Source organism: Desmodus rotundus, chromosome 7 (assembly GCF_022682495.2).
Source record: "Desmodus rotundus isolate HL8 chromosome 7, HLdesRot8A.1, whole genome shotgun sequence".
Classification (NCBI taxonomy): Eukaryota; Metazoa; Chordata; class Mammalia; order Chiroptera; family Phyllostomidae; genus Desmodus; species Desmodus rotundus.
The window spans coordinates 105987092-106000649 of NC_071393.1; the positions used below are offsets into that span (position 1 = coordinate 105987092).

The 13558-nt window shown below is 49.7% G+C and overlaps 1 protein-coding gene across 1 annotated transcript; it reads right to left on the bottom strand.

Moving 5' to 3' along the window:
• Positions 1 to 7977: 7977 nt before the first annotated feature.
• SIX1 (SIX homeobox 1) lies at positions 7978 to 12789 on the bottom strand. The gene is made up of 2 exons (XM_024568153.4): positions 11928 to 12789; positions 7978 to 9886 (listed from the first exon to the last, which is right to left on the bottom strand). Exons 1-2 carry the CDS (start codon positions 12485 to 12487, stop codon positions 9592 to 9594), a joined length of 855 nt encoding a protein of 284 aa, XP_024423921.1. The 5' UTR covers positions 12488 to 12789; the 3' UTR covers positions 7978 to 9591.
• Between the last annotated feature and the right edge of the window lie 769 nt (positions 12790 to 13558).

The window sequence follows — 13558 nt, forward strand, 5'->3', positions numbered from 1 at the left end:
TCATCAGTGGAACTCTACCATATATGATGGCATCTACATAAGTGTTGAAATCATGAAGAACAATAGAGCTGACAAAATCTAATCATAATAGATTTAAATATCATTTCAGAATTAAATTACTGGAGTTAAACCTCTGTGTCCTAGACTCAGAGTTTCAAGAACTGTTGTAGCTTTGCCTGCCCTCAAAGGCTAATCAGACCTTAGGTCTCTATCAGAATAACTTGTTTCCCTCTGTGTTTCAGACAAAAGGAGGAAATGGCCATAATCTGCCCTCACTGGAAACCCTAGCATCATGGGAATTTTCCCAGGCAGTTTTGTGAAAGCCTAAGAAGGCTTCAATCATATTGTAATTACAGGTACTAACGTCTCTTATACCGAACCCCTCACAGTTAATACTTCAGTTCATTTAAGCTCCATAGCACCGCTGCTCTGTATCATAGTTCCAGTTTTCCCTGATGAGGCTCGGGGAAGTCAGGTAACTTGCCCAAAGTCCCACAATTTGCAAGTGTGTGCAAGTGATAGATCTGTGACGGTGCTTTGCATTATTACAGTTCTCTCTGTAACCTGTTTCTACAATTAAAAAAGAAAAATCACCTTCACAGTCCCCATGAAGGTTGGGGAGAGAGATGAGGGCTGATTAATGCTGTCTGATTAATGCTGATACTTTCTGAATTAATGCAGGGAGAAAAAAGAAAATTCTGTAAGAGAACAAAGCAGCTGTCCAGGTTAAGGAGAAAAACTGGCGTTAAGGGGCCTTGGGTTTACTTCCTCCTACCACCCCTGAGGATGCACCAGCACAGGGCGAGGTGATTGGCAGGAGCGTCCTACCCAAGGGTGGTGGGCCTTGTGAGGTGGGAGCGTGAACTTCTCAGCTCCGCTTTATCCCATTAAACCCACCCCTCTGTCGTCTCCCAGCCGCCAGCGGGGAGCTTCCACTGCCAGTGCAGGCGAGGCCCGAGGCAGATGGATGCTGCTGACTGATGGGGGCGACCGAGCGCGAGGGCGCTGAGTGAGGCCCGAGTTGTAGCCGCTGGGCCTCCAAATCCCTGCAGCGCACCCTGCGCCTGCCCCGGCCAGGGCGGAAGGGAAGCCTCTGACCAAGAGCTGGCGCGAGATCCCGGAGCACCCCGCATCTCAGGCCAGTGCGGGCGCAAAGTTGGGCATACCCCACGCTGCGGCCCACTGGGGGCCTCTAGGCCCTTACACCAAGGCCGCGCTACTCCACAGGGGTCTGCCTTGGGCCTTGGGTTTTCCTTCCCACTCTGGGTTGACCCTGAAGACAGATGAAACAGTGGCGGCGGCGGTGGCCCACGCTGTCTGGAGGCGCGGGGTGCTTGGGACGCGGCGTGGAAGCCAGCCCCAAGGGGCGCCTGGGCCTCTCGCGCCCAGTAATCTCCCGGTTGTCCTCTCTCCTCCTTCCCCGGCTCAGAAAGCCTGCCAGCCGACTCCAGTCCTCTCCCTTCTCCTCCCCCCAACTCTGCGCCGGGGCTCCGCTTTCCCTCCATCAGCTCCAGGCCGAATTCAATCCGAGAAGGCTCCTTTGAGCTTTTGTGTTTGCTGGGGAAGATGTGGGCGCAGGAGGGATCGCGTTACAACTTTCATTTCCTGAAATGTTTGAGGGAACATCCAGGGTTTTTATCCCCCCATCAGGCCGGGCGATGGGCTCGGGTTTCAGGCCTTGTCACTCAGCTGTCACCAAACAAACGAAGCTCTCATAGCCCTGGAGAGGGAGAGCTACCTGCTATTCATGACCCCTGGAGCAGGTGATCGCTCATGGGAAAAACAGGTAGAATTAATCATAGGGCTGTTCTCTGTTTCCTCTCCTTTTGGCAGACCTGCCCACAGTGTGAAACCTGTCAGAAAACAAATTAACTCTTTCTTGCCCCCCAGGGGAACTAAAAACACATTTTCAGAAAGCCCAGTACACACAGTCACACCGAACGAGCCGAGGGAGTGTTGGAGAGAACATCTTCACATCCCGCTCCGCCTTGCAGTTCCTCAGTTTGTGGGATTCCCCCCTTAGTGGGACTCGGGACTTGGGGGTACCAGAAGGGAATAGGGCATCTTCCGGTCACCTGGTTCTAACTACCGAAAGGAGCCCCCGGTGTGGTCTCTGACTCAGGTGGATTCCAACCTCTTCCTTCCTGGGTGTCAGTGCAGTTGGGCAGAACCTAAAGAAGGAAAATCTCGACCCTTACACGAGTTTCTAAGAAACTTCTGTAAATTGGAGTTTCTCCTCCCCCAGACTCTTCCCTAAATCAAACGTGTCGAGCATGCATGTTGAGCTCTATATTAGAAAACCCAAACAGCTTCAAAATTTCCCCCATGCATTTCATTTCCAACTTAATTCAGAAGTAATTTTCTAAAATCAGTTCTTGCCTCAGCTGAACACAAGCTGAAAGGTTCACAGACTCGTGTTCTTTGTTGTGTGAATACTGTCTAACTTCTACTTATTAAATATTATAATGCAAATGTTAAAGTTTACCTTTATTTTATATTTTGTTTTACTTTTCTTTTTCCTATACCTCTGTCCCTCCCTAGAAAAATCATAAAATTAGAGGGAAAGAGGAAACACATACAGATTTACTTCTAAGATATATTAAGGTTGGAAAGCTTGGGGGCCTTAAATCAGACTGATTTTTTAAAAACAGAAATGTGGTAAGGGGTCTGCATTGTCATTCTTCCATTTACTTTTTCCATAAAGGATTGTTTGTTAAGAAATCAAGAGATACTGTATGTAAAAATAATCCTCTTGGACTTCTTTATGAAGGTTTTGGCTGTTTATTTTGAAAACAGCCATTGGTTCCAGATTCCCAGAACTGATTTTCTTATTTTAGCTATTTGGACTCAGAGGTAGAGCCCTGAGCAATATTATTCTTCAATTAAAATCAAGAACTTAACTTTAAGAGGAAGCATGTTATGTTTATATAGCATCAGCAACGCACAGAAAATATTACCACACATATCTGAAGACAGACAAGGCCTCAATTGTTTAAATGCTCTCTTCACTTCATAGATACTAAGGCACATTGACCTTTCATCTAGCTTCATTTTTTAAAGCTTGTTGCCTACTTTCTCTGATATTTACAGCATTCTAAATACATACAGAGATAATGCTTCTTTCTTGTATCTACTTCCTTGACTTAGAGGTAAAAATGCCTTCTGCAGGGTATTGCTGACTATGCCACCTCACACTCAAAATGTGAACGTTCTGTAAAGCACTGTCAGCTTCTGCTTCCCTCCACCAACCACATCAGTCCTGACCAAAAACAAAAAACAACAAAAATAAAACCCCTGCAAAGTTAAGGGGAACATTATTGCATACTAATGCTTACCATTTAAATATAATATGTATGTAAGAGTCAACTAAAGATGTCACAGTTATGTGGGTTGGGTTGGGTTTGTTATTTTTCACAGTTCGATTGCCTTTTCCTGGTATTTAGATCATTTGGATAGCTAGCTAGCAACTCAAATTAGAACTGAAGTGTTGCACAGCAGATAAAGCTATGCCTTAATGGGGGAAGATAGTAGTTGAATTTGTAAAAAAAAAAACAAAAACAAAAACAAAAACCCAAAACCAAAAAACCTGAATGTAAAGAACACCTAGGAAGTCAATTTTACAGACTTTCTGACTGGAGTATGCAGATTTTGTATCAGAGATGCCGATTAGCTCTATGAGATGTGAAAGAACGTTGAAAAGAATCCTAATGTTCCTTAAGAATGCTAAGACAATTTAATGGCCTGTGTCAGTAAAAATATGTAGTCTAGGACTGTTCTTTTCTTTACAATTCCACATGGATGTCAGCTCAGATCCTGCACCACCACCATCATATCTATTATAGATAAGCCATGGCATTATGAAAAACCATAATCTATTTAAACTCCTAAATTAAAATAAATTTTATAGCAAATTATTATAAATGTGCTTGTGTAAATCCATCCGTGTTTCTATTTGACCCTGCCTATGTCAGTCCTATAAAAGATTTACCTTCTAAGTTAAGGAGGGTAGGAAGGACGGGGGACCAGGTGGAGGAAGCTGGTACACATTTCCAATGCCTCCTTATTATAGTAAGTAAAGGGCCAGAATCTATCTTTCTATTTATCAATCTGTCATTTTAATGACTACCACTAATGGCAGTGAAGAAGGGAGAGCAGCCAATATCACCTAATAGTATTTTAATTACAATTGCGTGGCCATTTCAGGTACACATAAATATGTGTTAAATCTGAAGGTAACCTTTTCTCTGTCAAAGATCAGATTGTTTGGGTTTTAGGTTTGGGGGGGGTTGCGTTTGTTTGTTCTTTTTCTGCATTTTCCTGTTTGATCACAGGGAAATGTGGTTTTAAGAATATGTTAACGTTATGGCAAAAGAAAGCAATTAGTAAGCACTCTCTGAAAAGGAGAGGGGACAAAAAGATTCCCACTAGCTAAGCAATAGAGAGCAGCAAACCTTAAGGTGGGTGAGCTCTACCTGCTGAGAACTGGGGTCTCAGCTGTTCATTAACAAGTTAAAAGGAAAGGAGCTGAAACTCAGATTGGGGAAGAGACCTGCATCCAGGCGCCTCAAGCAGTCTCTTTCTCTTTGTTTTTAAATGCTACTGCAGTGTTGTTCCTCGCTGTCTGAAAGTTACCACAGCGTCTAAAACACTGATTGTCATCCTCAGTGGGAGAACAGGTTTCCAATTTCATTAGCTGGAACGAAGTTGTGTGTGTACACTAGGTTTAAAAACACTAGAGAAAACGCGGTCTCACCAGGGCAGCGCTTTTTCTGGGTAGACGATAAGCCTACGATTTTTGACTCTTTTCATTCCTGGCTGGCTCACCTATCTCTTCAGAGAATCTTCCAGGTGGAGCTTTTGGATTGAGTCAGACTGGGGGATGGGTCGCTAGACCTCGAGGGAGCTCAAAAGTCCCCATCTGAGGTCGCAGAGCAAACCTGCTGGCTAAGGGACTGAACTCTCGGGTATCCTCGGTACCAATTACTCCATCAGGTGCGAAGTGGGCACAGACACAGGTTCCATTGGCTTCGGGATGTTGGAGGAGGTAGCCTGGGAGGATTTTTAGGCTCCTACTCCTGGGGAAAGTTCAGAAAAAGGAGAAACGTGGACTACCAGCGCTTTTCCTCACCTTAACCCTGTCCCACTTGTCGCTGTCAGTTCCACCTACCCACCCAAAGAAGGGCACAGTGTACGCCCCCGACAGCCGGGTCCCAAGCGCGCTGCCGGCGTCAGCCAGTGTCCTCCTGCCGAGGCCCCGGGCCGTGCGTGGGGAAGGGGCCGATGCTCTTCCCAGGGCCCCTGGCCTGGGAGGAAACGTCCGAACATGCCCCACCGAGGAAGCGGAACTGCCCCCTAGTCCTGCCCGAGACTCCAGGGACGAGGGCAACTCTCCATGGCCGTTCTAGCAACAAGCAAGAGGAGCTTGGCGCCCCTCCGCCGAGGGGCTCGGGTGGAGAGTCCAGTCTGAGGGCCAAGACCGAGGCTGCAGGAGGCAGAGGAGACTGACTTTATCTGAAGCACGAAGGGCAGCGAGGCACCGGCGGCAGCGGGGCCTACGCCGCCTCTCCACCATGCTCAGAAGGCCGCAACCCACCGCCCTGGGCGTAAAGCGCACGGGTGTGAGAACTGCAGCGCGCCCACGCCCGCGGGCTGCGGGCACTAGAGTCGCCAGCGGCCAGGAGGCCTTCACCCACCGCCGCGGGGCCTGGGCCGACCCCGAGGTCGTGCGTCCTACGCCGCTCGAGTGCCTTGCCCGGACCTTAGCTCCAAGACTGCGAAAGGGAAACCGAACTTGCGCCTGGGAGGTGACTTCGGGGTACCCAAGACGACTGCACCTGCGTCGTCCCTCGAAGTTCAGGCGGCGCCCTCCTCCGCTGCCTGGCCCCTCGAGGCTGGCTTCGCAGCGGGCCAGGCCACCAGGCCCCGCGCCTAGGGCTGTGCTGTGATTGATGCCTGGAGCAGAGAGCAACTGCATCCCACTCCCCGGGCCCCGGAGCACAGAGTGCCAAACGCTACCTCCCGAGCGTGCGAGTGGCAGGAGAAGCGGCCCCAGTTTTCTGCAGCCGGACACTGGCGGAAGGGGAGGGAGTCTCTGGATCCCCAACCTCGAGTACCGTCTTCGCTTTACCAAAGATCTCCAGGCGGGGTGCGGGGGGGTGGGGGGGTGGGGGGGAGTGAAGCCCCTTCAGCTAGAAGCGCGGCTGCCCCACCGCCGCGGCGGCGAAGAGGAACTGCCGCTTCTCGAGGGTTCAGTGCCAGGTGCCCGACAGCCACCAGTGTCGGGGGAGAGCGGCGTAACAAGGGTCACAGCTCAACAAACTCAGAGTTCGCCTACAAGTGCCAAAGCCACTGCCTCTTCTTGGAAGCTTCCACTTCAGCTCAGGGTTATGACCAAGATGTCCTTGCCTGGAGAATAAGTTCAAGACCAGCGATGCCCGGCCCCAGTGGCGCCTACCTCCCTGCCCGCAGCTTGTGGGGACTTGGGGAGCCCTTGAGCCCCTATCTCCTAAGCCCAAAACTGGGGAACCTCTGGCCAAGCCCCTTGGCTTTCGAGTATTTAGGGAGCTTCATTCTCAGCCAAGAGGTCAAGGCGAGCAGGCAGACAGACCCGAACAATCCAGGGTTCAGATTTAAAACATCAACAACAAAAAATCACCCTGGCATTATTTTTTCATTTCACTTGGCAAAATACTGTAACGTTTTGTCCTAAAAACACTTTATTTATAAGCCGTTGTTCATTTCTTTTGGCTATCGTTATAAAATCTGTAGAGGAGAAAGGAAAAGTGGCTTTGATTCCGTTGAACTGCGACGCCGAGAAGGTAAATTGAAGGTCCCTTAACAGCTGGTTCTCGAAGATTTTATCCAGGGGAAAAATTTTTAATATTTAGTTAGTTAGTTAGTTAGTTAGTTCCCCCTAATGATCACTCGAAAATGATTGCCAAGAAAACTCAGAGCAATATTCAGCTTACTGGCTTCCTCCCGCTTCTCCCTGGTTTAGCCAGTCTGAGCCGAGGGTGGCACAGGGAGGCGTATTGTGCAATTTCTTATTAAACACATCTGGAATATGCGCGCTCTGTATCGAGTGCCAGGGATTTTTACAAAGAGTTTATGACTGTGACAGAAAATTGTCCTTTTAACGAGTTTACAAGCAGTAATCACAAGGGTTTTTACAGGACCAGGCTGCTCTGCTCCTCGCCAGATCTGCACACATTTCCAAGATTCACCAACCAAGGGAGCAGGAAGTGGGCTCTGGCGCCCTGGGAGACCCAAGTTCCACGAGCCTAAAATTATACTAAGCAGAGCTGGAAGAGTGGGGGGCAGTCACCAGAGTAGGAAGAGAGGGCATGTAAGAAATTAAAGTAATTGGCCCTTCCTTATTTTCCAGGGAGATTTCCGCGGTGCCCTTTGAAGCCTGTCAGGGTCATTGAAAGCTATCTTTGTGCAGGGTGTTTGTTTTGGGGAGTGAATGTGAAGAATGTGCGGAGATCCCCTGTGAGAGCCCCTCCTGCAGAGGGTGGCATTTCTCTCTGGCCCAAGACGTGGAGAATAAACACCCTCGTGACTTAAATAAACACCAACTTAATGATCCAAAACACTAACAAGGGAGATTGGGACCCTGAGCTCCCACTCCAAGGGATCGTCTCTGAGCGGCTGTGTGCACATCTGTCCATCACTGAGGGAAAAATGACTTTATAAGTAAAAGTGACTACAGTTAAGTACAGTGACCCTTTCTCCCTTGAACTCCGTCAAATCCATTTGACATTTAAAAAAAGTCGTAATAAGGCCTTAATCCCCACCCCACCTCGGTTTCCTAGATCCACACAAGAAAGATAGAAAAGGGTAAGAAAAAAAAAAGAAATGATTGTATTAACTGTGACACTTACAGATGAGGAAAAATCAAAATTATGAAACTGTCATGTCAGAAAATAAATAGATTCTCTCTGGGGAACAATATTTTACAAAGCACAAGCAAGCCAATCCTGTTGTCCTGAGTAGAATTTTAATAAATAATGCCATTTGTTTCACTAACTTTAAAAGCTAAATACAAAGATACATCATTTTTGCCCCAGGCAAAAATAATATGGAGCCTACATGATTACTGTGATTTTTCTGAACACTATCCAGCAGCACTGCAAAGAGCTCCTGTATTGCTGGTCTGTTTTCTATTTGTGCAAGTTAATTCACAAAGTTCCTATCCTTGTTCGAGTCCCCCTCTGTTCTCCCCAAGCAGATAAATTATTTCACTTTCACAGTCTGGTCATAAATTTGTTAATACAAAAGAGCTGAGTTAACATACGGATGTTGTGGGGAAAAGCCAGTGGTAAACAAAATTGCATACCTAAATAATAAGAAAATAAATTAATAACCCAAAGCTAACTTCACTCTTTTTCTGTCATATAATTAACTCAGTCACCACTCTTGGTTCAGGTGATGGCTTTCAAACTACCTTGCAATTCATAACCACCATTAAGTAGACAAGCAACAAAACTACCTGTTAAAAAAAAAAAAAAAAAAAAAAAAAACAGGGCCCAATGACAGCAATATACAACTCACCTTTCAGAAACAGAATCTCGTACTCCTGGTGTTCTACTAAGTTTTAATTTAGACAGGTTTAGGTACAATAGAAAAGAAACCTGAAAACACATGCTGTTTTAGTAACAAATACCAGGTTGCCAGATTTGTTACATAGTTTTTGCAAGCTAGAAACTAGGAACAGAAGAAACCCTTAACAGGAGTAGGCTACAGATATGAAAGCTTCAAGGGCGTGAGAAGAACTGGCATTCAGGAAAAGTGTATTTTTTTCACATTGGTACATTTTGAAAGTTTGCCATAAAAAAAAAACCAAGAAAACAAACAAAAAACCAACCCAAAACCCCACCAAATTTGACAAAAATACTTGTATCACTAATGGTCACTTCTATCTCTAACTGCCTCACATAGAGAGCATTAAGACATTTAGGCACTTGTTTTTTTCCCCTAATACTGTTATTTCATTTTAAGCTACATAAAATTGTTTAACACTAAATATGAAAAATGTAAACTTAACTTTCTCCATCAAAAAATGTTATATTTTTCCTTCTCACCTTAAAAATGCAACCATTTCCTCCCAGGCTGGAGGCTCTTATTTTTCACAATTTTGACTTCTCTCTCTCTCTCTTTCTCATTTCCTTTTCCTCTTCCCAAAAGATTTTTTCATAAATAAATTAAAATGAAATAATTAAAATCCATTTGATTTGTAATTCCCATTCATTGGGGAAGAAAAAAAAAGGAGACAAAGAAGAAGAAGACAGCCTACTGAAGCAGGAACATGGGTTGCCCAGAACCAAGACTGGGTGACTAGGTGCTTTTGTTTGTTTGGGTTTTTTTTTTTTCTTCCTGATTTCTGCACTGGGAGGGGAAATGCAAAAGTGGAAAGAGTTGAGAGAAGACTAAGTTTGAGATCGCTGTTGGTTTTGAGTTTTAAAAAGATATCTGTGAAAGTCCACCGTTCCTTTATGCACAAAGAACCCTGGAAACAAGCTGCAAAAATGTTCCTGATTTCTATTTACAAGTGTCCCTAGTCCCTGCTTGGAGGCCCCAGTCCCTCCCCACTTAGGACCCCAAGTCCACCAGACTGGAGGTGAGAGGGCCCAGCAAGGAGTCCTGGAGCTGATGCTGGTGGGCTTGCAGGCCGTGGCTGGGCTGGGAGGCGGTTAAGCCCGGGAGAGAATAGTTTGCGCTCCTGGCGTGGCCCATATTGCCCTGCAGCAGAAGGACCGAGTTCTGGTCTGGACTTTGGGGAGGTGAGAATTCTTCTTCTGAGCTGGACATGAGCGGCTTGCCCCCTTCCAGAGGAGAGAGTTGATTCTGCTTGTTGGAGGAGGAGTTATTGTTTTCGGTGTTCTCCCTAAGAAATAGAGGACAACACCATATGGTTAAAAAAAAAAAAAAAAGGTAGGTTAAAAAAAAAGTGTGAGATGGAGGGAGGGGAGCTGGAAGGAGAAATGGGCCATGGTGCAATCAGTCGTAGACCCAAAGGGAGGAACTCTGCTCTCCTACCCATCTCCAAGGGTCCTGAGAAGAGTGGAGAAATGGGGAGCTACATACAGAGCTCATGGGGAGCCAGTCCCTTCCTGTTCCAGATTTTAGAAAGCTACAGCGGCAGGGCTCATAGGAAACACACAATTATTTTTTAAATTTCGTTCAAGGAGTTATTTCTAAATACCTATCAACTCGCAGCACGTTTAGAAGTAGCTTTGAAAGTCTTCCAACAAATGGTTGTTGGTGATGAAGAAAATGATCAGGGACAAGCAGTCCCCAATGCACACGTTTGGGGTGAATCAAGTCAATTGTCGTGTTCCCATATGAGGAAACAATTAAACGTCGAGTTTCCCTGCCCTTGCCCGGAGGTTGTGGTTTCTGAGGCACAGGACAGGTCATGGGAAGTGGTGCCCAGGGCGGCCCAGTGACCTGAGTAAACACAGGGAGCGTAGCCAGTCTCTCCAATTTCAGCAGGTAGTGGGGCCCTCGGGCCTGGCTTGCAGCGCCGCAGTTTTGTAACTAAAGTCTAACTGGAACCATAGTGTCCCAGTCCCTGTGTTACCCACTCAATCCTTAGTCCCTCATGCCCCGCTCTCAAACTCTCCACAGACATCCGCACAAGCGCGCCCTTCCCTGCCAGGGAAACTTCTCGACCCCGCACAGCCGGTGAGCAGTTGCGGGGTGCCGGGGGTGGAGGGATCAGTCCCGGCACTGGGCGCTAGTAAACTTCAGGATTTGAAAGCTCTGGGCGCTTCCGCCTGGAGTGCTCGCCAGTCTGCCCACCCCGAGAGCCTGCCCGTCTCCCCTTTCTCTCCCCTTCTCTATTAATCTCTCTCTCCCACAAAGCCCATTTCAGCTGAAAGTATCCAAGTCCCCTGCTTGTCTACCCAGAGTGGAAAGCGGAGGCGACATCTTCCGCCCCCCAGGTTCGGAAGCAAACAAAGGAAACCCAGCCCGCCTGGAGCTCAGGTTTCCCCGAAACTCGTCGGCTTCCCGAAGCGCTCTCCTCGAGGTCGCTGCTGCCGCCACTCGCGCGCTCTGCCGAATCTCAGTCGGAAACTTCTACTGCGAGCGGATGGAGCGGGGCCAGGTGGCCGGGGGGTTGCGGGGGAGAGTGTTGGCGAGAGGAGGGTGGAGGCAGAGACGAGTTTTAAAATTACTGCCTTCTGAGCTCCAAGGCGGGAGAAGCCAGCGACTAGACCCCTTCCTCGTCCGGCGGCGGTCATCCAGACGGACCGGCCGCGGCGCCTGGCCACGAGCGAGGGAGCCCAGAGAGGAGCGATCCTTTCTGAGCTTTGGGCTTAGGGAAGTAAATGCAGCGCCACCTCTACCAAATCTCTCTTTCTGTGGATTTTAAAATGACTCCTCCCTTTGTAAGGCTAGTGCGGAATGAAACGGTGACCTCTCGCCCAAAAGACTAGCACGGGAGCACCAGTTAAGCTCGGCGAGGCAGTGGGGGCACAGCCGAAGTCTCAGGCCAGCTCCACCCCTCCCGGGAGCAAGAGGAGAGAGGTTCGCGACCGTCAGCCTCCACCGAATCCCTTTCCTCGCGTTGCCAATCAGCACTTCCCTTCTAGTTGATCTAGAAACTCCCTCTCTACTTCCACACCTCTCCCCAAACAGCCAAGGAAGCATGAAAAACAAACTTAGCACCAGCATTTCTCGACACTCACACCCCAAGAAGCCCACGCGCGGGCGCTCAAATCAAACGAGTCCCCGTCCCTAGCAAGCGATCTCAGAGTTCATGAACTTTCGCTGCAGGGCTGTGGCGGCCCGGGCGCCGCCCCGCGGACTGGCTCCCGCGGGCCGGGAGGATGCGGTGGCGAGTGCCTGCGGGGGCGGGAAGGGGCAGAGGGAAATTGAAGGCATCCCCGGGTCGCCCCAGCAGCGGGAAGTACGCCGCGTACCTTTCCTTGGCCTCGGCAGCCCGGTCTCTTTGCCTCCGGTTCTTAAACCAATTGCTGACCTGGGTGGTGGTGAGGCCAGTGGCCTCAGCCAGCTCCCGCTTCTCACGCGGCGAGGGGTAAGGATTGTGCGCATACCACTCCCGCAGCACGCCCCGCGACTTCTCCTTGAAGCAGTAGCTGGTCTCCTCGCCGTCCCAGATCGTGCGCGGCAGGGGGAATTTTCGGCGCACCCGATATTTGCCCACAGCACCCAGGGGCCGGCCCCGCAGCTTCTCGGCCTCCACGTAGTGCGCCTTCAACCACAGTTGTTGTAGCTTGGGGTGGTTATGTGGCGAGAACTGGTGGCTCTCCAGGATCTTGTAGAGCTCGCGGAAGTTGCCGCGGTGGAAGGCGACCACGGCCTTGGCCTTCAGCACGCTCTCGTTCTTGTGCAGGTGGTCGCAGGCAGGCAGCGACCACAAGAACCTGCCCAGGCGCTCCAGGTTCCCACCTTGCTGCAGAACCTCGCACACGCACGCTACTTGTTCCTGCGTAAAGCCGAACGACGGCAGCATCGACATGGCTGGGCCCTGCCGGGGCGCAATGCCCGGGCGCAAGCAGTAGGGAGAAGAGCCGAAAATGCAGGGGGCGGCGGCCGCAGGGGGGGTGCGGCTGCTCCTAACCCCCTTCCTAAGCTTTCCCTAGCCGAAAATGCAAGTCGAGTTTTGGGTATGGGCGGCGCCAGAAGAGCAGAACTAGGAGTGGGGAGCGCGCAGGACTCGGGAGAGGCCGGCTCACTCCGCAGCTTTTCGGGCCTCGCCGGCTCCAGGCTTCCACCCGGTGGATGCTGCTAGTTGCTGGGGAACTTGGTTTCTGTTCTCCCGGCTGCTGCCTTAAAGCGCGCAGAGTCCTCGGCGCGCTGATTGGCTGCGGGCGGCGCCTATCCCGGGCTGGCGAGCCTGCGCGCCGCCCGGCCGGGCGGGGAGGGCGAAGCTGTGCAGTGGGGGATTGGGAGTGGTGAGAGGAGAAGGACCGGGAGAGGTGGGAAGCGAGGTGGAGGGCGGGGGTTTGGGGGGTAGGCGTGAGGATGGAGCCTCGCTGCCCGGGAACGAGAGGGGGGTGGTGTTGGTGATCGCGTCAGGACCCTGCAATGTGAGCCCCCTCTCCAGTGTCACCTAAGGGCAACCGCGCACATCTCTGCGCGAATCAATGACTCCAGACCTTCTAATTCCCCTCTTCTCCCTCCGTACCCCTGTCTCTTGCAGACATGCCCTTTCCCGGTGAGCTCATATTTAATTACCTTAATGTTGGAATGAATAAATAATGAATTGATAAATAGCTTATGGAACGAGATAAATAATACAAGAGCAGACTAGAGTTCAGGGCTGCAGTCGCTGGAAGAGTGGCCTCTCTCCGGACTGGCTTCAGCTCCAGGAGCCAAACCTAATTTCCTCTCCTCTGCTTCCCTACTCCCGCCCCCACGCCCCCACCGCCCTCCAAAGGGCACGCGTACTCCCAGCTGGAGAGCGCTTCTCTCATTGTCAGAAGCCCGCGACTATTTGCGACCACGCGCAGTGCTGTTTAGAGCAAGGTTGCAAAGCAGAGTAAGATTCCGAGGATTCACTTGTGATTTGGCATCTTAATTATGGTTT

Bases quoted from the DNA above. Each gene is read 5' to 3' on its own strand.
- SIX1 (XM_024568153.4), bottom strand. From the start codon at position 12,487: ATGTCGATGCTGCCGTCGTTCGGCTTTACGCAGGAACAAGTAGCGTGC. The intron at 9,887-11,927 runs GTACGCGGCGTA...TCTATTTCTTAG, and splicing joins GCTGCCGAGGCCAAGGAAAG to GGAGAACACCGAAAACAATA.